At 40.0% G+C, this 26,339-nt stretch overlaps 1 protein-coding gene across 5 annotated transcripts; it reads right to left on the bottom strand.

Annotated features, from left to right (window-relative positions):
• Window positions 1-1,133: 1,133 nt before the first annotated feature.
• Window positions 1,134-24,373, bottom strand: TRAF6 (TNF receptor associated factor 6). Of its 5 annotated transcripts, none has more exons than XM_057750030.1 (8): window positions 24,147-24,373; window positions 18,800-19,004; window positions 17,086-17,406; window positions 13,159-13,309; window positions 12,096-12,254; window positions 10,618-10,689; window positions 7,553-7,630; window positions 1,134-6,189 (listed from the first exon to the last, which is right to left on the bottom strand). In XM_057750030.1, exons 2-8 carry the CDS (start codon window positions 18,832-18,834, stop codon window positions 5,320-5,322), a joined length of 1,686 nt encoding a protein of 561 aa, XP_057606013.1. In that variant the 5' UTR covers window positions 18,835-19,004; window positions 24,147-24,373; the 3' UTR covers window positions 1,134-5,319. The 5 variants fall into 5 exon arrangements, with proteins under 5 accessions (XP_057606013.1, XP_057606014.1, XP_057606017.1 ...); XM_057750031.1 differs by having other exon boundaries at window positions 24,201-24,373; XM_057750034.1 differs by lacking the exon at window positions 12,096-12,254.
• Between the last annotated feature and the right edge of the window lie 1,966 nt (window positions 24,374-26,339).

The raw sequence follows: 26,339 nt of genomic DNA, 5'->3' as shown, positions 1-26,339 counted from the left end.
CTGAGAGGAGAGGAGTGGGAGCGGGAGTACACCCCTCCCCTGCTCCTGTCCTAAGGGCAGGGCCAGCGTCCTGTTGGCAAAGCCCGTCGAGGGACAGGAGCGCTGCATCTCCTCATTCCACAAAGTGTGTTCCCCATATAGACTTATTTTTCAGTATTTTATAGTTTTATAACAACTCGAATTTGGGGGAGGAAAAATCTTTAAAATGTTTAAGGCTTAGGTGACATCTAGCGAGGCAACTAGGCATCTCCTTGCAGGTGTTTGCCTTTGACTACCAGTGAGGGCTGTGATTGAACGTTATCATCTGCAGAGATGCATTCGATTTGGCTCTATCAGATCACCTTTTTAGATACTGGGAATTTGGAAGTGCCAACTCCATTCTACAGACTCGACCACAGCAACTGTGAAACTACAGCTTATCATATTCATGCACCTGGGAATTTTTTTAAAAAAATGTACTTCAAAGGAAAAACACAAATGACTATTTATTGTCCCTTTTTCATTTCCTCAAGGCACTGTACTGCTTAGGGTTCTATGGAACTAGGCATCACAAAAACCCCTGATAATATTTCACATAAAACGATGAGTAGAATTTAATTGAGGCAAAACAAGAACTGCAGTAACTGAATTAAGGAAAGGTATTTCAAAGTCTGAATTTAGAAAAACCTGATAATTAAAAACGTCTTCTGGTCACTGGAGACTTGAGGATTCCCTGGATAAGGGAATGACAAGCAGCTGCTCCTCTCTGAGAATGTACTCTGCGTCCATAATTCATAAACACACGCTTAGTTTCTCTAAGACTTAAGGTATAAAAACAGTCATGGAGGACAATTTTATAATGTTACACCTGCCACAAAAACTAACTGCTAGAGATCATTCAACATCTCTCTGTTATTCCATCATTAGGGGAAAAAACCCTCAATTTTCATCCTATTTCACTTTTTTCTATTCTATTTTTATTCCCCCCAATAAAAGTTGAATCATTTGGTAGTATAGCCAGAAACTGTCATGGCTACAAGAAGCTAAAGGACAGTAAAAAACTATCAAACTACTAATCAACATCCTGACTTGTTCTCCAATAACAAAGGATATCACCTGCAGCAGGTTTCATCCAATATTGGGTCAGACACCTCTGGGAAAAGAAACAATTTATTTTTAATTTAACAATGTCCAAAGATAAATGTTAAAAGGTTAGTAAAACATAAATAAATAGCTCAAATATTTACAGACCAAGTGGGTGAAACCAGCATGTTTCAGACTGGGGCAGGAGGTTTGAGACATGAAAGGAAGAAACCACTTTCCAGCTAAGTCTTGATTCTGAGTCGAAGTCAACAAACGTTTCTATGTGGAAAGACAGTTTGACCATTACTTTTATTCTATATTCACAATGAACAACCAGTATAAAATAAGTGGCAGGTATATTACAAAATAAATGTTGTGGGTTAAAAAAAATTGTTCAAATTAAAAGGAGACCCTAAATTGATACTAAATTGAAGTATTATGTCAGCAAAAAAAATAGGTTAAAGCAATTTTTCTACTGGCAAAATCCTTTTGTAAGTATTGTCAACTTTCTGCTGGTTAGAACTTCATTTCTTAAAACAGAATTTTACGGTTGGCAAGGACCTTAGAAACAGCTAATCCACCATTCTGTCTTCCAGGTCACTTATTTGCCCTCCTGCCTGTTAATCTGCTATTGGTTTCTTCTAGTGTATTGTTCATTTCAGTGATTGTGTTGCATATTTGTTTGTTTGCTCTTTAATTCTTCTAGGTCTTTGGTAAACTTTTCAATCTTTGCATCCAGTCTTTTTTTCAAAGTCCTGGGTCACCTTTACCATCATTATTCTGAATTCTTTTTCTGGAAGGTTGCCTATCTCCTCTTCATTTAGTTGTTTTTCTGGGGTTTTATCCTGTCCCTTCACCTGGTACAAAGTCCTTTGCTTTTTCATTTTCTCTGTCTTTCTGTGGCTGTGGTTTTCAGTTCCACAAGAGGAAATACTGCTGATACTGCTTGATACTGCTGTCTTCCCTCTTGTGGAGGGAGCTGTCTAGGAGGCTGGAGTGTGCTTCCTGATGGGAGGGACTGATGGTGGGTTGGGCTGGGTGGGTGGCGCTCAGTAAGACTTTAATCTGCTTGTCTGCTAATGGGTGGGGCTGTGTTCCCACCTTGTTGGCTGTTTGGCCTGAGGCTACGTAGCACTGGCACTTACAGGCTCTTTGGTGGGGCTAATGGCAGACTCTGGGAGGGCTCACGCCAATGAGCACTTCCCAGAACTCCTGCTGCCAGTGCCCCTGTCTCCTTGGTGAGCCACAGCTGCCCCCCACCTCTGCAGGCAACCCTCCAACACCAGCAGGTAGGTCTGGTTCCGTCTCCTATGGGGTCACTGCTCCTTCTCCCTGGGTCCTGGTGAGCACACTGTTTTGTGTGCCCTCCAAGAGTGGAGTCTCTGTTTCCCCCAGTCCTGTGGAGGTCCTGCAATCAAGTCCTGCGGGCTTTCAGACTCTGATTCTCTGGGGATTCCTCCTCCCGTTGCTGGACCCCCAGGTTGGAAAGCCTGACGTGGGGCTCACAACCCTCACTTTAGTGGGTGGACTTCTGCAGTGTGACTGTTCTCCAGTTTGTGAGTCACCCACCCAAGCATGTATGGGATTTGATTGTAACGCGATTGCGCCCCTCCTGCCGTCTCATTGTGGCTTCTCCTTTGTCTCTGGGTGTGGGGTGTCTTTTTTGGATTAGTACCAGTGTCTTTCTGTCGATGATTGTTCAGCATTTAGTTGTAATTCCGGTGCTTCTGCAAGAGCAGAAACAGCTAATCCAACTCCTTCAGGGGAACCTGAAGCTAGGAGAAGTTGAAGTGAGGCAAAAAACTGTTTTTGTTTGGATTATGGCTCTGGAGTTGGCAGAAAAAAATAACCTAACCAAAGCAGGAGATGACTCACCTCAGTACCTAATGCACAGCCATGCTTTTAACAGAAATTTGACCAGGAAGTTTTTGAATATTATTTCCTTTTCTGTTAGGGTTGAATATTTTGTGGCAACATTTAATTTTTTTCTCTGAGAAAAAGACATGTTTATTACAAAAAAAAAATGTAAAACATGTAAGAAAGCACAAGTAAGAAAAGTCATGAAAAATAGTTCAGTATATTTCCTTCAGGTTTTCTTTCCCCTGTGCAACAAGAATAACTGCCACTTATTTTTTTTAATAAATTAATTTAATTTATTTATTGGCTGCATTGGGTCTTCGTTGCTGCACATGGGCTTTCACTAGTTGCTGCGAGCGGGTCCTCCTCTTCATTGTGGTGCGCAGACTCCTCATTGTAGTGGCTTCTCTTGTTGTGGAGCACCGACCCTAGGCGCATGGGCTTCAATAGTTGCGGCACATGGGCTCAGTAGCTGTGGCTCACGGGCTCTAGAGCGCAGGCTCAATAATTGTGGCGCGCGGGCTTAGTTGCTCCATGGCATGTGGAATCTTCCCAGGGCAGGCAGGGCTCGAACCCATGTCCCCTGCATTAGCAGGCAGATTCTTGAGCACTGCGCCACCTAGGAAGTCCACTGCCACTTATTTTTTACATGGAACTAGACATTTATTTCTGGAAAACAACCACAGGAACAGCAGCAGTGCTGGGTTCCTCACCTAGAGGGTCCTGCTGCAGGGATTCTCAGCAGCCGGGTGGAGAGCTCAGTAGTCACAGAACACACAAACTGCCAGCCAGCAAGCTGAGAACTAGTGATGGGCAGGGGCCGCTGATGGTGGCACTGGGAACAGGGTCTCTGTGTGACCTTTCCCCCCCCCCCACTTTATAACACAAACCCACCAAGAGCAGCAGCCTGGATGTGGGGTGGGGTGGGAGAGTAGGAAGAAAAGTAAAGCGGAAGGTCAGAGTGACACCTGCTGGGTCTGCCTGGAACTGAGACCATTCTTTTGCACGGTCTCTTGACTTCCTCTTGAAATGAAGGCCGACTTTGAACACTGGTCAGGGACTCTGATTTGGCCTCTCTGGAGTTGCAGGACCTCCTCAGAGAACTTTAAACAATCCTGTGTGAATGGCATGGTGTATGTGTCCTCTCCGATTCTTTATAAGAGCCTATATTAGTTGTGGGACCCCCTGAGAACTACACTTCACCATAATCTGTAGTATCGACAGGCTTTTAACACATATATAGTGGCATTAAAAACTACCTTTCCCTGATGGCTGGGAGTATTTGGCATTCCTCTGGTATGAACTGTTGGACTAAAGTCCAGCCGAGTCCTGATATAACCACTATGACTTCCAACTGTGGTTTGGTGACCTCTTAGGTACACCAACGATCTCCCAAGAATTAAGAAATTCTGCGTTCAGGAAAGAAATTTTCTTCCGTTTAAGTGAGCTAAACCAGAAGGTGTCCAAAAGAGCTGAAAATTTCTGACTCAAACAGTTTTTCTCACCACCAATGAGCTGCCATATTGGTTGACCAGTTGAGTCCTTTAACATGTTTACATTGGTGAGTACGTGTGTGCTGCTTCTTGTTGCATCAGGCAACAGAGAACAGAGGCAGGGCTGTGCAATTCATGCTGCCTGGAGCAGACAAAGGGATTTACAGCCTAACACCCAGTTGCTAGTTTCCACATGGTTCTCAAAGTTCTAAACTCTGGACAAGATGCTACTTTGGAGCCTTAAGGAAACAATAAGCAAGGTAGAATGAAACAATTAAACAAGAATTATTCAACAGACAACACATTCACACTTAGTAAGGTGATATTTAGGGTTTAAAATAGTCCCTGAATATCCTTAATAACACCCTGGTGAGAAAAAAAAGGGTGAATGAGAACTTAAGCTTCCCAAGGGTTGTGGTTCAAATCCTCTGAAATCTATAGCACAAATAAAATGAGAACTCAGGAGTAACAGCTCTTCCTTGCGGTAGTGATTCTCAAGTTTAACATACTGCATCCACCACTGTAAAAGTACGTGGAAATTTTAGGGAACAGCCATTATTACTTAAAGGTTTGAGCTTTATCACTTCAACACTGGGTTTGACAATAAACCCCCCTGGAGCAAAAGCCCATGAAAATAAAACAAAGAGGTATCCTACTTGACAGATGCTGCAGTAGGCGACAGGCACTTAAGAGTGTAATAATTTTGAAAAAGCGTCGAACGCGTAGACTTCCAAGAAAATGGCTTCAAATATTTTTAACAGGAAAGTGCTAAGTCTCTAACCACATTCACTGGTGGCTATAATATCTTTCCCATTTCTCTTTTGTTTGTATATTATTATTGAGAGCAGAGTAAGTTTTCTCCAGACCTTTTTTTCTGTTTTTTGTTTCTTAAACAAATGAGGGGATGCTATACCCCCGAGTCAGTACTTCGTGGCTGAAAGCCCTCCCTCCGAAGACTACCCATGTCGAAGCGGGTAGAGACCTCACAGCGTACTAATAACGTGTCATCCTTGATGAAGGTTCTTTGTCTCAGGGCTTCCAGATGCATAAAGGTCACATAGCCAAAACCTTTGGGGTTCCGTGGGATTGTGGGTCTCTGGAAGGCAAGCAGCTCTGGTTTGGCATCCATTATCTCTTCATGGTTTTGCCTTACGGGGGCTTCGGACTGATCAAGGATGGTGAGGCGTATCGTGCCCTGGAAGGGCCAAGGGAGGTGGCTGTCGTACTCCCCCTGCATCGTGTGCACGAAGAGGGATATGTAGTTGGCACAGCGCTGTGCACTGGGCAGCTGCAGGTGCAGGCGCATGCAGAGCTTGTAGCCGGGCCTGCCTGTGTAGAACCCGGGGCTGTGTATGACAACGGGCTTCTCCTCCTCTTGAGATTTCAAGTGCATCCCAAAGTTGCCGATCTTCCAAATGTAAATCCCATTGCACTGCTGTGCTTCTATTTCAGCAACCTTGTCCTCAAGGGTTCGAATAGTTCGTTTTAGTTCACTTACGTACGTGCTCTGAGTTTCCATTTTCGCAGTCAGCTCCCGGATTTGATGGTCTTGTCTTACAAGGCGACCCTCTAACTGCTGAATGGTTTCTTGGAAGTTCTGGACCTCTGAGTGACGCCCAGAGGGAACCCGGCTTGGAGAGGTAGAATCATACTGAAACTTATCATGCTGAGGTGCGGGAGCGACCGCAAGGCTTAAAGTCTGAACAGCCTGGGCCATCATTCTCATGTGTGACTGGGTATTCTCTTGCAGGTGGCGTGCCAAGTGATTCCTCTGCATCTGAAAACCAAGCACAGACCTTAGGTTAGGAACAGAGGTGTGAGGACTAGGAAAGGGACCTAGCCAAGCCAAATAAAAGGTTTTTAAGTCACGTCATCACTTCCCTCTACTGCCTACAACCTTCTCTGACTTCATCAGATTCTTGATCCAGCGAGCTGATCTTGCCTCTTAATTCCCTGAAAAACCAAGAGGCTATGTGCTGAATACTCGTTCAGGTTTCACCCAGATAAACCTCTCTCCCTCCCACGTGTAAAAGCATCAGGATCTATACCCATCCTTCTCTTCGGATTCAGAGCTGACTCTCCTCTTGTCCTAGATTAATGCTTCACCTGGGCTCTAACTGACACCCACCCCCTTTCAACACCTCAGAGGTTTTGCTTAGCTATCCCCTTTCTCCTTCATCTTCAAACGTTCTCTCCTCAAGCCCTCCCCTCGGAACAGAATTATTAAAGTCTTTCCTGTTAAAGAAAAAGGGCAATCCTCTCTACTGATCTTGTATCTCCCTCTAGCTGATACCATTTTCTCCCTCTTCCTTCTGTAATCAAATGTAGTCCACGTGCACTGCTCCCAATCCCTCACTTATTTTTACAAATCTATTGCAAAATGGAATCGTCCCTGTCTTCATACTCTTCTAAGGTTATCAAGAATCGCCTAACAGTTACATGAAAAAAAAAATCATATAACAATTTTTATTGTAAAGGTAATTCATGTATATTATAGAAAAATAGAAAGTAGAGATGATCAAAAAGAAAATAAGTTATCTATTATCTCATCTAATTACCATTAACATTTTGATACATTTCCTTTAAGTCTTTTTCCCTATGCGCACAAACAATACAGAATTTTCTCACGAAGTGTAGTTATACTATACACTATTTGCTCATTTTATTTTTTAAATTATTAAATGCATACTTACTGTAAAAAAGTCAGACTAAAAAGACACAGTGGAAAAGCCAAAGTGTAACTGCACTCTCCAGAAAGATCAACTTATCATACACAGTGCTCTCTCTGACATCTGACACAACTGATCACTAGGTCTTGAAACTAATTTTGGAGATCATAACAATACCCTCTCCTTGCCTGTTTCATCAGCGTCTGAGATTGTTCATTCATGGCTCCTTTCCTGGTCTACTTCTCTTTTCTGTACACATTCTGTATGATCCCAATCACACCTTCCATTAACTTCACCAACTACTTCCCCAGATCAATATTCTGAGTCCCAATTTCTCTTCGAAGCTTGAGACCACATAAACGATGTGTGTTGGCCACCTTCCAATCCCACTGGTATTCTCCACTACACTATATAACTTAATTTTCTTGATCTACATTCAAGAATTAAAAGGAAAAAAAAAACAAACCTTACCTTTTCATGGCAACCAAAAGCACTGAATGTGCATGGAACGGGGGCTGTAGGACAGTCTAGATCATAATGATTAGGCATCTGAAAACCAAAACAAAGGTTGAAAAATGTTTTTCCCTAGACTATTAACTATCATAGTCTAGTTCAACAAGATCCCACTTGAAATGAAGAATTATACTTCACCTAAATAAAATCATATACTGTCTATGCTGATTTTGTTACAATGGCTGAGTTGAATAGTTGCAACAGAAATCAGCCCACAAAGATTAAAATATTTACTTCCAAAAGTCACAGAGAAAGGAAATATCAACATCTCCTACCATGCCCCCAAATCACTCAAAATTCATTTCAAGAGTGAATTTATTCCTATTGCCAGGAAACTGGCACCCTCTAGAGGCGTTTTAAAGAAAAAGTACCTTCTGATGTCAACTAGGACTCAACTAGGACTCTCACTGCGGTCCAGGCCACTGAATCCCTATTCAGTAAACTCTATACATGAGAGCCACTGACTGCACACTGTCTTTCCCTCATGACCACCTTTCATAAATCTTTTTACCTTTTGTTAACCTGCGCATGCTCTGACTACAATGGGGGGACTCAGATGTTAGAAGGTATTTTAAGCACTTTAATAAAAGTTTCAAAGAAAGTCTCAGCCTTTGATTTGGGGACTCTAAAAAACATTCTTTAAGGTAAGATCCATTATGTAAAATCATACTCTTTAAAAGTGGTACTAAATTTCCTTTAGAAATTTAGTTTAGCTATAATCATAGCTATTTCAAGCAGAAACAACATCAGAGACCATTTAATCCAATCCTTCATTTAGCATAATCTAAAACAGTGGTCAGCAAAATTTCTTGTAAAGGGTCACAGAGTAAATATTTTCAGCCTTGTAAGCTCTATGGACTCTGTCCCAAGTACTCAACTCTACCACTGTGGCACAAAACCAGCCACATACAACACACAGACATGGGCACGGCTGTGTTCCAATAAAACCTACTTACAAAAGCAGACAGTGGCCAGGTTTGGCTGGTAGGCTGCTTTGCTGATCCCTGATCTAGACTGTCCACTTTCTTGTCAGAGATCAGTGGGCAAGTTAGTGGCACAATCAGAGTCAAAATCTAGGCTTTCTGATTCTAAACTTGGGGTTTTTTTTCCTACATTAAGTTTTACTTTTGCTGGGTTTTAGATGTGCTGTATGGTTTCCTTTAAACATTAAAACAGAGCAAAAAGAAAAACCCGGGAGTTGAGACTTCATAAGCAAAAAGAAGTTTAACACCTTCAAATTAAGGCCCTACTGGAAAAAAAACTAAAGGACTCTGTTAACAGATGAATGGAAAACTTTAGTCGATGGACAGGTTTTGCTTATTCCTACTTAGCAAGGTAATCAATTATGATCTCTGGGTTTGCAGATTTCACGGGTGTATAAATATTTAGTGACTAATATTCATGTTTTGTGGGTAAACCCTCCAAATGTCAGAAGATAGCAATCAGATGGAATTTTCCTTTCTCTATTAATAATAAAAAAAGAACAGTTTTCTAATATAACTACTACTTCTGATGATGCCCCATCAGTGGTCTACACGCATCTGAACAGAGGGGCTACAGATCCTGGAAATCTCAAAATCTCCCAACATGCCTCGGGGCCATGGCTACAAATAAGGTTCTGCTTCTGAACAGACTTGCTTCCTTCTCTTTCACTGTGCTCTCTTACTCTTTCAACTGGTTTCTGGATACCCAAGATCCTTATTTCACAGTGTCTAAAGATGTCCTGATATTTCTTATGAAGTTTTCTGCTCTTTAAAATGAGCATTTTAAATTATTTTTATCTAAAAATGACCTGGCTTTGTTTGGAACTTTTATGGATATATGTAAACACTGGTATAATGTTAATGACTTAGGAATTTTAAGTACTCAGGGCTGAGTATTTTGTTCTTTCTGAAAGTATTCATTATATTATTTGAAAAAATTCAGCTTTTTTAAAATTGAAATACAGTAGATTTACAATACTGTGTTAGTTTCAAGTATACAGCAAAGTGATTCAGCTACATATTTATATTTTTCAGATTATTTTCCATTATAGGTTGTTACAATATATCGAATGTAGTTCCCTACCGTGCTATGTATATCCTTGTTGCTCATCTATTTTATGTAGAGTAGTTTGTATCTGTTAATCCCATACTCCTGAGTTATCCCTCCCCACTTCCCTTGCCCCTTTAGTAACCCTAAGTTTGTTTTCTATGTCTTTGAGTCTGTTCTGTATGTAAGATTCATCTGTATTATTTTTTAGATTCCACATATAAGTGATAGTATATAACAGTTGTCTTTCTCTGACTTACTTCACTTAGTATGACATTCTTTAGGTTCATCCATGTTGCTGCAAATGGAAGTATTTCATTCTTTTTTTTATTGCTGAGTAATATTCTATTGTCTATACATACCACATCTTCTTAAACCAATCATCTGTTGATGGGCACATGGGTTGTTTCCAAGTCTTGGCTATTGTAAATAATGCTGCTACAAACACTGGGTGCACGTCCCTTTTCTTTCTCTCCTTTTTTTTTTTTTTTTGGCTGTACCACTCGGCTTGCAGGGTCTTAGTTCCCTGACCAGGAACTGAACCTGGGCCTGTGCCAGTGAAAGCTGGAGTCCTAGTCACTGGACCGCCAGGGAATTCCCCATGTACCTTTTCAAATTAAGAGTTTTCATCTTTTTGAGATATATGCCCACGAGTGAGATTGCTGGATCATACTGTAGTTCTATTTTTAGTCTTTTAAGAAACTTCCATACTGTTTTCCACTGTGGCTGCACCAATTTATATTCCCACCAACAGTGAAGGAGGGTTCCCTTTTCCCCACACCCTCTCCAGAATTTATTATTTGTAGACCTTTTGATGATAGTGTGTGAGGTGATACCTCATTGTGATTCTGATTTGCATTTAGAATTCACATAGTTTTAATTCTTCTTCAACCTGTATTCATTTTGCCTTATTGATTTACATTTTCAATTAAAAACCTAATTCACTTCTTTAACCTATTTATGGAAACATGATTTATGAAAGGGATTTATACCTGTTCTCTGATGAGCATGGTATTGCAGTATTCACAGATGACATTTGCCAAAGGACAGTTCTGGTCATGAATCTAAATTTTATTAGAGAAATATAAGAAAAAAGTGAGAAAAACTGAAAATGGTTAAAAGCAACCTACTTTTATAAAAAGTAATTTTTTCACTATGAACAAGGGCATTGATGTGTATAAAACAAAAATGTGAGAATAATCTATAAAGGTTATTTTTTCTCCCTTTGCCAGTACGCTAATGAGATTCATCTCACCCTTCAGCTCTTTAAAAGAATATGATAGTATACAAAGATAATCTTTTAAATCACTTTTTTAAACCGGAGGCAGAGCATCTGTGACTGTTTGGGCATCATTTACCAACACTATAATTCTCCAAAGATATCTTTCTAAAAATTTTCAGCAGCAGCATGATGATGCAATAAAAACTCTTATCAGGAGGGTAAAGAACAAAAGCATGATTAAGGGCAGGTGGTCCAGATGCTCAGAGGCCCCAGAAAGGTGAGCCTTGTGTTCTAGAATACAATAACTTTAAGAAATAATTAACCCTTCTGGTTAGGTCCATTTAATTTACTGAAATTTAAGAAGAAACCAATTTGCTCTAATTATGCCTTGGACTTCCCTTCATTTTTAGCAACTCAGCTGACATTTTTTGGAATAAGTCATCAACTTAATAAGCATAATATGCTGGGTCTCATAAGAAAGTAGGGAAAATTAACAAGATGAATTTGTAAGAAATAAAGTTTAAGGAAGTATCTTAATAGTTATAAAAGAACATACATTGTATGTACACTATTTTAGTAAAAAGGACATAGGATGGGAACCCAGGATCTAGAATCTCAGTGCTAGTTTTGCCACTGATAATATTAATATAAAATTACTTAATCTCTCCACATTCCAGTTTGTAAATAGAAAAAACGTTCTATCATCTTGATGCTGTCAAGTGCCATGAAGTTTCTTTTAAAAAATAAATGTTTTAATTGAATTATAACATAAGTACAGAAAAGTGAATTTATTCTATGTGTATAGCTTGATGAATTATCACCAAAGGAACACACTTTGTGGCATTTAATCTTCTAAAAGTTTTAACAACTCATTCTCTTTTTTAAAGAGGAAAATATGTCTTATACAGTAATTATTTTATTTATTTGTCTCTAATCCAAGACTAGTCATTAAAATATCACATAGAGAAACAGATCAGCATATATCTTTCCTAGAAGCTTTTGTTACTTGTAGATGTACTACTGTGTAAGTAGTAAAAACAATGCTTTCTCAGAAAGAGATGAAAATATAAACCCTACACTCATTTACTAAAATGGTTTATTGAACTTACTTTCTTAAAAATCAATCTTCTCACAACTTATAATACAGACTCAGAATTGGATTAACATCTTCATCTACTGCTAACCCCCTCCACTGTATGTTTTAAAAAAATAAAATAGTGGAATTAACAAATCCAAGTTAGTACATGCCTCTTTATCTTCAAATGCCATCGATACAGCACAATTTGCACAAGAAACCTGTCTCCTTGGACACTCCTTGAGAATGTGAATATTAAGTTGGCATTTTTGGAAGGGACGCTGGCATTGGGGACAATTCATAAGAGCAAACTCACAATGTGCTTGATGATCCTATGATGAAAAAAAACTCAATTAGTATTTGCCAATCCTTAAGAAATCTCCTAAATATAATCTAAGCATATACTGTTCTCTTCTACAGAACTGGCTACTGACCTTACTTTGTCTAGTACACATCACAGAACCACAATGAATTTTTTCAAATAATGGTTGTGAATTGAAAGTTTATACAAAGGATGTGACTTTTCAGGTTCGTGTATCCAATTAGGGAAGAAAATTGGAAAGAAGTCAGATTTTCTCATTATCAATTTAGTACTGTGTCAAAAAGGCCATTCCTCCAAAAGGAGCTAAGTAAAGGCGCAAGTTACAAATATATTTTAAATGCTTAATCTCAAATGGAACATAAGCAATATTTAACTTCTCGTAAAAACACCACACTAAGGACTGATTAATTTAAAAACAAATTCTTTTATCTAGTGGCTTCAGTCAATCTCAAGCTATAGAAGAACTATATCACAGTTCATAATAAAATGAATAATTTAGAAAACCAGAGAGAAAAGTATGATGAGGGTGCTAAGACCATGGCGCTAAGGTAACGGCTACATGGGACTTGCTGCTTATTTCAAGATGAGAGGAATGAAGCTATGGGGTTAGAAAGTGGCACTTGCATTTAAAATGCTCTTCAGTTTTATAGCAGATAATATTCACCCAAAATACTTATAGAAGAATACTGATTTATTTTTTAATCACTGGGGCAAAGCCAGAGTAGAACGAAAAAGGAATTTCTCATTTCTCCTCACATTAATACTCAATACTGAAATGGTATTAATTCAGCAAGAATTTACTAACCAATCACTACATGCTAGGCACTGGCAACACCCAGATGGACACAGAAAAGTCCCTATTCTCTACAAACTTCCCTGCATATATGCTAATGGCTAGAAAACAACTTTAATACCTCAAGATGCCTCAGTTCCATCTTGTGCAAACAACCTTCATTTGGACACTTCACCATCAGAGAAAGAATCTCTCGTTTTGCAAAATTGTCAGGAAATAGTTGATTTTCCAGCAGTATTTCATTGTCAACTGGACATTTGTGACCTGCATCCCTAAAAGAAACAAATTAAACACATATATTTAGTAGATTTAAACAAACATTCACATTAGAAAATACAAACAACTTTAATTCACCACATATAAATTCTCCACTTATTATTTCCTATAGAAAATAAATTAACACATTATATTGTATAATCACCAAAATAAACTGTACTTTTATAGACAGTTTATGAACCATTCTTTTATGAAATGGATACAACTAGCACCATATTGATTACCTATCAAAAACTAGTATGGGATTTTAGATTGTGGGTAAATTCCAAAGAAAAAATGAGAAATTAATTGAATAAAATCATATTTTGATTGGCACAAAATGATGTGAAAGTTAAAGATGGGAATTTTGGCAGTCTTGCAGGCCTCTGTTCTGTCAGCAGCTACTCGACATACTAGGGATATGTAACTAACTATACGCTGCTCAGAATATACTAGTAACATTCTATAGTTATCAGTCATAAGTAAAAATTAAGTCAATTAGCAGTAGCCCCAGGAGGCCATATTTTAAGGTCTACTCTGAACAGTCATCAACAGTGGCTCATGGGCAACAAAGGTCTCCTTTACTTGTATGTCCAGGGTACATACAATGCAGTCAGGAGTTAAAGGACCTCTGTTCTGCTTCCCAATGGTTTATTATGTCTCACAATGGGAAAAACCATCCCCAGGAAGCTTGGGTGTCTGTCATTCCCCTTTAACTTTTGGGAATGTTTCACTCTTCACTCACAAAATGTGGCAGGTCAGGTAGGCTACAAAGCGTCAATCACTCAGACATTTGTTGCGCACTCCTATGTGTAAAGCAACAGTGGTGGTTCTTGCCGCAGGCAAAGGTGCTGAAAATGGAGTCTGCTGTCAAATGCCTTAGAGATACAAGAGGTGAGTGACATAGTCAATCTTTATGGGGCCTCTCTCAGACTGCATGATGTTATTATTACACTGTCAAATATTTTTTGAGAAGCAGGGATGTAAACAAGTTTACTGAAATATATTCCCCAAACCTAAGTGATGGATCTAAAAGAAAATAAGAAGAACCTTTCAAAGTAAACTGGAAATCATTATCCACTGCATTAGCAATCACTCCAAAAGAAAATGGAATTGGATTGGGACGCCTTTTGATTCTCTGAATGACTGTAACCCATGAGAAATTTCAGAGCCATTCCTTTAAGAACATTAAAGTCGAAGTAGGTGGTCATTTCTAGCTTAGAGGGAGATAGAAAATAAAAAGCCTCAGACTTCCTTTTGTGGGTTTTACTTCCTTTTCAGACCACTGTTCCACTACTTTCATGAATATCCTGCTATTAAAAAACTGCTAAAAGAAAAAAAAAAACAAAACTGCTAAACATTAGCTGCCTTCCTGGGCATGGGTGATACTTGCTAAAATACTGTACACGTTCACCTACAGGAAAATCAATGATCCATTATATGGTCCTACTTCTACCCAAATACAGTATAAATCAAAAACCATTATAAACAGGAAAAAAAAAGGTGAGCCTTTAACACTGCTCTCATGTATACTTTAAACCAGTGGTCTCAATTGGGGCAATTCTGACCCCAGGGGACATCTGGCAACGTCTGGAGACACACTGGGTCTCACGACTGGGAAAGGGGGGCTATTTTACCACCCAGTGAGCAGAGGCTAGGAATGCTGTTAAGCATCCTACAACACCCAGGACATTCCTCCACAACAAAGAATTATCTGGCTCAAAATACTAATAGTGTGGAGGGAGGGTGAGATAACCAACCCCAAAGAGATATTGCCAATTCACCATTGGGTAACATATTTTTCCCCAAAATTGAAATAAGACACATGCTCCCTTGTAACTTAAATTAAGCCAAATCCCAAGGATGAATGTAGTTACTACAAATTCAAATTTTATAGAAAAGTTTAGTTAGACTAACAAGAAAAAAAAGAGGACTCAAATAAATAAAATAAAAAATGAAAGAGGAGACATTACCACAGATACCATAGACACAAAGGATCAAAACAGATTACCATGAACAATTATATAGCAACAGATTTGACAACCTAAAAGAAATGGATAAATTCCCAGAAACATACAACCTACCAAGACTGAATCATAAAGAAACAGAAAATCTGAACAGACTAGATTACTAGTAAGAAGAGTGAATCAGTAATCAAAAACCTCCCAAGCAACAAAAGTCCAGGACCAGATGGCTTCACTGGTGAATTCTATCAAACATTTAAAGAAGAATTAATACCAATCCTTCTCTAACTCTTCTAAAAAGTAGAGCACTTCCAAACTCATTTTATGAAGCCAGTATTACCCCAATACCAAACCAAAGATGCCACAAGAAAAAAAAAATTTTTAAGTCAAAAGAAAAAAACTTACAAGATGAGTGAATAGCCAGCTAACCTACTTAAAAATGATTTCACCAATATGACTAAATGCTTATTAGTTGAAGAACCTAAAATTCCCCCACTTCTTCCATTTTTTTGTTCTGTATAGAACTTCTTAGTCGCCTAAAAATATTCCCATCTACTTTTGAATTATAGTAAAGTGCATCTATTTCTTAGGAGATGAATTTTAATCACTTGTGGAAATCCCATATACTTTCATTCAGTTGATGCAATCATGATTTACTGAGCACCTACTATGTATCAAGTGCTTTCCCCAGCATTTAGGAAATATCAAGAAATAAAATAGATCTCAACCCCTGCTCTCAAGGAGCTTATCTCCTCCAGGTTGGCAAGCAGACAATAAACACACAAATTATCTGTATTTTTAAAGATAAAAATGCTAAAGAAAAAAAGAAAAGTAGGTAAGGGAGATAGGGAATGTGGGGAGAGGTGGGGGAAGGCATACTGTGGTATAAACAGGGTAGCCAGGGTATCTATGAGAAGGTGAGATCTGAGCCACACTGGAGGGAGTAAAGGGCACTGACTAAACAGTTAGCTGAAGTAAGATGCAGAGAGAACAACTAGAGTCAACTCCTCAAGGCAAGAGCATGTCTGACAAGTTCAGAAACAGCAAAGAGTGAACTGGTAGAGGGAAGAGGAGCCTAATAGAGAGGTGATCAGAAAATTTATGCACCTATCAAAGAAGGCCTTACAAGGGCTTTGGCTTTTACTCCCAGACGACCTGCTGCAATGTTCTGAGCACAGGTGACATCCTCTTACTTATCTTACCAGGTTCATTCTGGCTGCTATATTGAGAACAGCTTAGAAGAAGGCAAGGGAAGAAGTAGGGAGGCCTGTGAGAGCTGATGGTGATTCAGAACAGGGTGGTAGCAGTGGAGGCAGTGAGAAAGGACTCAATTTTGGATATGTTATGAAGGCAGAGCCATCAATCAATACCTTCTTTAAAAATACTGGTTATTTTACAATTGTCCACAGGAATCAGGAAGCAGAGAAAATTTAATGTGGCTAAAATGAGAATAATGATTACTTATAGAGTCAGCATTATTTGTACGGCTGAGATTATCACAGTCTAGTAGCATCATCATTTAAGGTACATTATTTTACATTATTTTCTTAAAGATTAGAGATATACCCTAGTCTGTAATACAACTGCTTTAAGTAGAAGTAGCTACTTATTGTTTATTTATCTGAGGGCCAAAGGAGGGGAGGAGATAGTAATTACCTTTCATACTATAGTAGGAACTGGAATAAGAATGTAAATTTGTTTTCTGTCCAGCGTTCTTTTTCCCGAAGTACCTTTTTATGTATAAGACTACTCTTGGGATGCCCTGTGTTCTAGGCAATAATGTTCTCTTTGGCTGTTATAGGACATGGTTCATTCTTATGCTCACATACCTTATTGATTTGATGATGCAGGCCTTGCAGAACCTATGGCCACATGGTGTTTGCACTGCTTCCCGTAATGCCATCAAGCAGATGGGGCATTCGTACTTGCTTTCCAGGGGTGGGTCAAATTCCACGTCGTAGCCCTGGATCTCTTCCATAAAAGAGCTGGAAAGATTCACTGTGCTGGCAGTTCCACTCACACTGTCATCTTTTGCAGCAGCGCCACAAGAGCTGGCGGCCATGGCAGCACAGCAGTGACTCTCAGACTGGCTGGATCCACAGCTGTTTTCACAGTGTAGCAGACTCATAGTAATGTGATGATCAACTGCTCTGTAGAAATAGCAAGGAAAAAAATGCCTCAACATACATACACACACACATATATCACAGCTATCATAGCTATCTATGCAAGTCACCTTTTAGTTGATATACATTACCTGTTAGTACCATTTACAGAAAACTTTCAAAATTTTTTTCAACTTTGTTCCATGACTACTATTTTACAAATTAAGCAGTTCATGATTTAGCAGAAGGATGGTATACAAGGTTAAAAGAAGAAAAATACCTCAATTGTAATGATTAGCATAATTATGTTTAAATATCTGTTTGCTATGACTGGAGTTTCAAGAATTTTCATTTCCTCAGTACTCAGCATGAGCTCTTTCACCTAACAGGTGTTCATTAGCAGCTGCTGAAGAACTTTATGCTGCTTGAATTCCTGTAGGTATCCAAAGCTGAAGAGAATAGTACGACCAGCAGGCAGTACGAGGACCAACGCACAAGGGATCAGATGACCATGAGGAACTATTAGATATGTGATTTTGGGCAACTTAACCACTTGGATCTCAGTTTCATCGTCTAGATCTACAATTCTACTGAGTACAGTTAACCCTTGAACAATGCAGGAGTTAGGGGCACTGACCCCCACGCAACAGAAAATTCGAGTTGGCTCCGTGTTCCCAAAGTTCTGCATTCTCTAAGTCAACAACCACAGACCCCGTATTGAGAAAAATCTGCATGTAAGTCAACCTGCGCAGTTCAAACCTGTGTTGTTCAACGGTCAACTGGACCTCCAAATGTTCACTGTGGCAATTTCTATTACAAAGAAAGAACGGAATTGAAAAAGTATATATGTATGTCCTCGTGCCTTCAGTCAAGTGACTATGTTTCATTATTAATGACTGGAAAAACAAGTCAGGTTTCGTTTGCCTATGGAAAACTACTGCTTTCATAGGTATGTGGGATGCTTTCAAACTCTAAATCATTACCGGAATTTACAAGGGAGACGCTAAGGTCTAAAAGCAATTCGCAGCCTAATTAACCAGGTCTCTTTTGTAGATAATCACAACTAAGGCAAATTCCTAGTATGTGCCAGATATACAGTTGACCCCTGAATAACACGGGGGTTAGGGGTGCCGACTCCTCCGCAGTCAAAAATCCACATATAACTTTATAGTCTGGCCTCGTGTCTGGGTTCTATATCTGCTGATTCAACCAACCTCTGATGATGCAGTGCTATAGGATTTATTGGAAAAAACCCACATATAAGTGGACTCATACAGTTCAAACCTGTGTTGTTCAAGCGTCGACCAAAGTTCTAGAAAACAGAATGTAAGCCTTCAGCCAATATGGTAGACAATGTAAAACTATAAAAATCCTGGCTGCCACTGTGCCAAACAGTGGGTTAAGAACTCATCCTCTATCCTTTCACCACTATAGATACCTTTTTGTTCTTCTCAAAAAGATTCTGAGTACCATCTGATGAGCACCTACAAAGGATGTGGCACTGTTCTGGCTGGAGCCAATACCAGGAAGTGGTGAGGCGCTCAGGTGCTGGAATCAGATGATCTGGGTTTAACTCTTGTCTCCATCATTTGGTGTATGACCTGGGCAAATTATATAACCTTTCCGTGCTTCCGTTTCCTCATCTGTAAGTGGGGATAATAAAAGAATCCACCTCAGAATTACTGAGAGGATTAAATGTGTTAATATGTGCAAAGCACTTAGAACTGCACCTGGAAGTAAAAGTGAGCTGTTATTATGTGTGGTTCTACATAGTTATTTCATTTAACAATTTTACTGTCCCCCCAGCCTGCCTTTATCAAAGTGGAAACCCTGAAGCTTTGAAAGGCTTGCCAAGGATCACCCAACTAATAAGAAACAAAGGTAGGATCAGAACCCAAGAACACCCGACCCCAGAGCCTGTGCCATTGGTACTATCACATGTTTGTTTATGTTTTGACAACTCTGTCTATAAAGCTGTACTTAAACTTTCTATTTATTTTTATTACACTAGACTAAGATGCTGACCACAGCTTCTATTAAACATGAGCTGTCCAGTGTCATTAAGTTGGGTTGACAGAATTCTGAAAAATCAGTAAAGAAAAACTGGCATTCTGTTTCACTTTTTTAGCTTTGATATAATATTTCTTAAAAGTTAACAACATTTCGTGCAGCCTTCTCACAGCTGATGTAGATTCCCTGGGAAGACTCAGTACAAGTTGATAAGAACGAAGGGAGGGCAAGATAATGGCGAAGAGCAGAGCTAGTCATTACAGCTGAGCTTCAGGACAGGTCTAAGGCCCCCGTTACACCCCCCAAATCTGAGGACAGATGACACTGTAATGCTATAAGAGGGTTTACACCTTTGTTATTTTTCTCCCCATACACAGTTCTGTGTTCAGTTACTACCTTAGGTAAATTTCTTAGAAGTAGAATTATTAGGTCAAAAGGTATATAACTTTTAATGCTTTCTGACAGACAATACTGGTTATCCAATATGGTATGTTTTGATATTCAATATCAAAGGTTTTCTAACGCTCACTCCCAAATGCAGAGTAAGTATGAGAGAACACATTTTATATACCTTTGATGATTCCAGGTATAGTTACCTTTTGAAACTAACCATTTTAATTTTTTTTAAGTAAAATCACTTTTGAGAAATTAGTATTTGTTTGGTTGTACAGCATATAGCAAAATGCTAGCCAGGAGACAAAAGCAAAAGTCACTGAGCTAAATCTACTTTTTCTGCCCAAATGTCCAGTTAAAATTCAGTGTCTTGGAAAGCTGACATACTGCCCTCTTGCTGTCCAGTTCAAAAGACTTAAAGGTCTTTAGATTTACAGAGACCTTTTATATAGCAAATGTGTTAATAAGAAAATCTGTCCAATTGGTCACAATTCCTTAAAAGGAATTCCACTCCAGGAATGCAGTGTTAAGACATGAAAGTGACTACTCTTAAAAATCTAGATGCCATTACTTTTCATCTTTTAAGAAGTAATACTGAAGCTTTATATCTTTTAAATAAACTTTTTAAGGTAGTCACTCTGTCTACAGTAAATAGTCCCACGTAACTATACTGCAAACGGAAAACTAAGCTAAAACAGTATTTTGAATGCCACTCAGTATTTTTAGGTTTACTCTTTCTTTCTGGCAAGTTAAAACATTTTTGCCCTTTACTTTCAGGGACTGTGATGACTCAAGTGAAAATCACTTTCCTAACTACAATGACTATTTTAATTAACACCAAGAAAAACAAAACAAAACAAAGAATGCTTAGAGTCAGCTACAGAAGTGAACAGAAGATGATCTGTCAACTATGCAGAAAATATTATGCTCTATCAGGATTTTTTTTTTTTTAAACCTCATATGGTATCTTAGGTATCCACTTCATGAGATGCTACAGAGGTAAGCTTGGCTTTACATATGCTAAAATAAATAAGAGTTAACAGATACTCTTACTTGCAAATAAAGATTTCTTATGGCCTCTTTTCTACTCTAACATTCAGAATTCATGCAGCTTTCTACATGAATTAATAGAAGAGACAGCACACAGTTCAAATGGTTCCTTAGTAGGTTAAGAGCTTCATGATTGTAATTCTCTCTTTGTAATTGTGAATCTAGTATAGTAAGCACTGCCTTAATTAAATATTGTGGGATATAACCACTGACAACTTATTTTGACTGCAAAATGAATATCAAAAATAGCCTTATAAGAAATCATGGCTTACACAGTGAACAAGACAGTATGGTACTGGCACAAAAATAGAAAGGAAGATCAATGGAACAGAACAGAGAACTCAGAGGTAAACCCAAGCATATAGGGGCACCTTATCTTTGACAAAGGAGGCAAGAATATACAATGGAAAAAAGACAGCCTCTTCAATAAAGTGGTGTTGGGAAAACTGGACAGCTGCATGGAAAAGAATGAAATTAGAACACTTCCTAACACCATACACAAAAATAAACTTAAAATGGATTAAAGACCTCAATGTAAGGCCAGACACTATAAAACTTCTAGAGGAAAACATAGGCAGAACACTCTATGACATCCATCAAAGCAAGATCCTTTTTGACCCACCTCCAAGAATAATGGAAATAAAATCAAGAATAAGCAAATGGGACCTCATGAAACTTAAAAGCTTTTGCACAGCGAAAGAAACCATAAACAAGACAGGAAGACAACCCTCAGAACGGGAGAAAATATTTGCCAACGAAGCAACGGACAAAGGATTAATCTCCAAAATATACAAGCAGCTCATGCAGCTTAATACCAAAAAAAAAAAAAAACCCAATCCACAAATGGGCAGAAGACCTAAATAGACATTTCTCCAAAGAAGACATATAGATGGCTAACAAACACATGAAAAGACGCTCAACATCACTGATCATTAGAGAAATGCAAGTCAAAGCCACAATGAGGTATCACCTCACACCGGTCAGAATGGCCATCATCAAAAAATCTAGAAACAATGAATGTTGGAGAGGGTGTGGAGAAAAGGGAACTCTCCTGCACTGTTGGTGGGAATGTAAGTTGGTACAGCCACTATGGAAAACAGTTTGGAGGTTCCTTAAAAAACTAAAAAGAGAATTACCATATGATCCAGTAATCCCACTACTGGGCATATACCAGAGAAAACCATAACCCAAAAAGAAACATGTACCATAATGTTCATTACAGCATTATTTACAATAGCCAGGACATGGAAGCAACCTAAATGCCCATCAACAGATGAATGGATAAAGAAGATGTAGCACATAATATACAATGGAATATTACTCAGCCATAAGAAGGAATGAAATGGAGCTATATGTAATGAGGTGGATAGACCTAGAGTCTGTCATATAGAGTGAAGTAAGCCAGAAAGAAAAAAACAAATACTGTATGCTAACTCTCATATACGGAATCTAAATAAAAAAAAAAAAATGGTACTGATGAACCCAGTGACAGGGCAAGAATAAGGATGCAGATGCAGAGAATGGACTGGAGGACACGAGGTTGGGCGGGGCGGGGGGGCGAAGGAGAAGCTGGGACGAAGTGAGAGAGTAGCATAGACATATATACACTACCAACTGTAAAACAGACAGCTAGTGGGAAGTTGCTGTATAACAAAGGGAGATCAACTTGATGATGGGTGATGCCTTAGAGGGCCAGGACCGGGAGAGCGGGAGGGAGTCGCGGGAAGGAGAGGATATGGGGATATATGTATAAATACAGCTGATTCACTTTGGTGTACCTCAAAAGCTGGTACAAGAGTGTAAAGCAATTATATTCCAATAAAGAGCTTAAAATGAGAGAAATCATGTGTTAAATTCACCTATTAGTATGGGAACATATATTATACTCCAGAGAGTATACTGTTAAATATCTCGTGGGAGCGGGAGTAGGGCAATGCACAAAAATTTTTTCCTCTAAGACCAACAGACACTAATGAGAGAAACATACCAAGCTAAAGAAATCAGTAAGTTATATCTTGAACTGGCCAATTTTAAGTCAACAGAAATTCACTCAGCTTAACATGTAATATATAAAGTAAAACCATGTAATACAAAACACTGAGAAATTATCTTTAATATGGTACTAGCTTTAGACACAAGAACTAGTTACCAACTCCTTGAGATCTATTCCCAAAAGTGCAAAGACCTGCAAAAGAGCTGCAGTGGCCAAGAAGTGCTTCAAAAGTCAACTGCTTTGCCTTATTTCTGAACACAAATTTGAGGGGGCATTCTCCTTCCCAGGCACTATTTGTTCTCCTCCAGGAGGCAAGGATTTGAACAACTTCTCAAAATCTAAATGGTCAAAAATTTATCAGCATCACATATCCAAATCTGTCACAGAAAAGACCTCAAGTTACAATTCTGAAACACTGTGATGTCTGCAGTACGTGCAGTTTGAGACGGATCATCACATGGGCAACAAGTGCCTGAGATACATTCCTTCCTTGAGTCACAAAACAGGCCACAGCGTCCTCATCCCACTCCCAACCTCAACATCAGAAAAGCCCCTTCTCCCTTCCCTAGTAATCACAGGGGAATGGATAAAATGCCCGTGGCCAGCTTCACAAGGCCAACACTCAGAATTTCTTTGCAACTTTTTCTTGTTTCTACGCCTGTGTAGCAAGACATTTAGCAATTTGCTCTCCCGAGAAACCAGAGAAAACAAGCAAATACAATACGTTCGAGCTGCTAAAACTTGTAGGTGCTTTCTGATCACATTCAAGACAGTCCTGACTCTCGGCTGGAGTTCCCCTGAAGCCAAATACTAGGAACAGCTTTATCACCCCAGCGTCTGGAACAATCGCTAGAACTCCTGAGTGCAGGGGCGGGGGAGGAAACAGTAGTGTCAGCTGAACCTGTTTTTTAAAACAAAACAAAACAAAACTTGCTCCCTAGGACGTCTATCGAGTTCAACAGGGAACCCAAAAATAGCTCTCCCATGACAGGGACAGAGGGAGTCGCTGGGAACTTAAAAGGGATTTTTTTTTTTTTTTAAAGCTGGTAACATCCGAGAGACGGGAAAATCCAGGCGGCGATTTCCTTTGCTGGGAAGGGGCAGTGCGCGGGGCGGGGGAAGCCGGGCCGAGGAAGCCGGCGCGGGATCCCCGCTGGGGGATGGAGTGAGACCGGGGGGCGGTCCCCACGGGCTGGTGGAGCAGAGGTGCGGGGACAGGGGGCGGCGTCCCCAGCCGACGGGAACCCGGGGCGGAGAAGGCGGCGTCCCCAATCCGTGGGAAACGAGGGGTCGGGGCGGCGTCCCCCAGGGAGGAACGAGAGCAGAGGAGGAGACTTACCAGCCCGCGGGGAGAAAGGCCGCGACAGCGGGGAGCCTGCAGAAGGAGACTCACCGGAGGCTCCGGTGCGCTGGGCCGCCGACTCCACTCAGCCAAGGCGCCGGGACAGAAAGGCACCGCGCTCCGGGCCGAGGCGGCCAGGAAACCAATCTCCGGGGCTGAAGGCCGCCGCTGCTGCGTCCCCCGGGAGCCCCTGCGGCGGACACCCCCTACTTCCGCCTTCTCTGCTCGCCCCGGGGATCGAGGGGCGGGGAGTGGGCGGGGGAGGAGACAGAGTGGCCTATCTGGCGTGGGCGCCCTCTGGCGGCGGTCCTCCACGGGCGCGGGCTGCGGCGCAGGCGCGGGGCAAGGTCCGCTGTCAATCTAGAGCTCTGCCGCTGGGCTTCTGCCTCGCTTGGGTGAGAATCCCACCTGGGAATCGTGACCTTCGGGAATTCTTCAGGCCTTCCCTAACTCCACCTTCCTTGCCAGGGACGTTTCCTTGATAGGTAGAACCCTTTATTATCACCTGGTCCTTCCCCTTCAACCCGTCCAAGGGAGTCAAACCCATATATTTAAATATTTCTTTGAAACTGCGGCCAAACACATCTCTGCTTTTCTGTCAATGTCACAAGAAAGCAATTTTGAATTCCCTGTTTAACTGCATGCAACCCTCTAGAGAATGTAACTAGCACTTGGTGGGAGATGCGTGAAAGATCCTGACCCACCTCTGTAAATCTGACTCATCCTTCACCTTCTTAGGGGAGGTATTACAGGGTGGTGGGTTTTATGTGTACATATCCTGAAACCAGAGTGCAATCTAGTTTTTTTCCCTTTATAAATTATTTGACTCTAAATAATTTACTTAATCTGACTTTCTTCAATTTTTTCATCTCATATTAAAATAAGGATAATGATAGTGCCTACCTCATTGGTAGGGTTGTTGGAAGGATAAGTTAGTACATGGAAATAAATTATTTAAAGCTATCTGGGACAAGGTATGTGCTCAATAAATGCTAATAAGACTGTATTTCTTGCTTTCTGGCTGCTGATACTCATAAAAAATACTTGTGTTTTTAAGATAAGAAACTGTCACAAGTTTTCAGACTCTGTCCACCTTCTCTCTCTTTTTAAAAGTATTTTGAAATATTTAAGACATGAAAAAAATTATACACACATCTGTGTGCTCACCACCCAGCTCAATAAATAAAACATTGTCAGCAGATATGCCAGCTCTGGTGTATCCCTCCCCAGTGATTCCCTGGGCCCTATAAAATTAAATCCCCCTTGTGATGGTGAAGAGATCATTATATGAAACTGAGAGATGGAGAAAAAGAAGAACGAGGGAGTTAGACTTTCCTCCATTTATTAATATGTGCTCTGGGGCAAGTTTTGAAACTTCTTTGAACTTCAGTTTCCTAAACCATAAAATAGGGGATAATATTTACCTTCCAGGCTGTTGTCAGCATCAACTAATAAAAATGTATCTGAGGGAACCCAGCACTGGGCTTTCAAAAAGATTAGGTGTTACGTGTGTATTTCAGCATTTTCATAAGTGTCCTTGAGGGGCCTCCTCCTACTTCTACAAATCCTATTTGTTCTTCCCTATTTATATGTGGTGGAGGGTGTTGGTACTCACCCCTGCCCTGGGAACACAGGAAATTTACACTTCCCTGTCCCCTTTCAGTCAGACAGTGCCTAGAACTATGACTAGTTCTGGCTCACAGGCTGTAAGGGGAAGGGATGCGTGTCAAAGCCTTTAATTTTCATTGAAAGACTCTCTTCCCCACGTGACAAGCATGGGGCAGCTGTAAGAGGCTGAATCAGTAAATTGCTGTATGAAGGGCAATTGCCTTGGAAAGTCAACGCACCTGCATTGGACTTATATGCGCAGGAAACAAATCTCTGTTGTTTCAAGCCATTAAGATGTTGGGGTTGTCTTTTCTGCAGTATAACTCAGCCTATCCTACGCAAGTTCCGCCTTAAAGTTGTTTCTGATAGTCTTCCACCCCTACTGGACTAGAAATCAGAAAATAAAGTTTTACTTCTGTCTCTGCCTCTTATTAAAAATGGGACCTAATCAAGTATCCTTATCGGTAAAGTTGGAATAAAATCTATCCTGTCTTCTTCACAGAGCCTTTATGAGTTCAAATGAGATCATACATGTGAAAATTCTTTGTGAATAAGGAAGCTTTACACAGGAGGAAGGAACTG

Source organism: Hippopotamus amphibius, chromosome 9, assembly GCF_030028045.1.
Source record: "Hippopotamus amphibius kiboko isolate mHipAmp2 chromosome 9, mHipAmp2.hap2, whole genome shotgun sequence".
Lineage (NCBI taxonomy): Eukaryota > Metazoa > Chordata > Mammalia > Artiodactyla > Hippopotamidae > Hippopotamus > Hippopotamus amphibius.
Note: the sequence above shows the minus strand (reverse complement) of the source record. Positions and strands in the feature narration are given on the sequence as shown.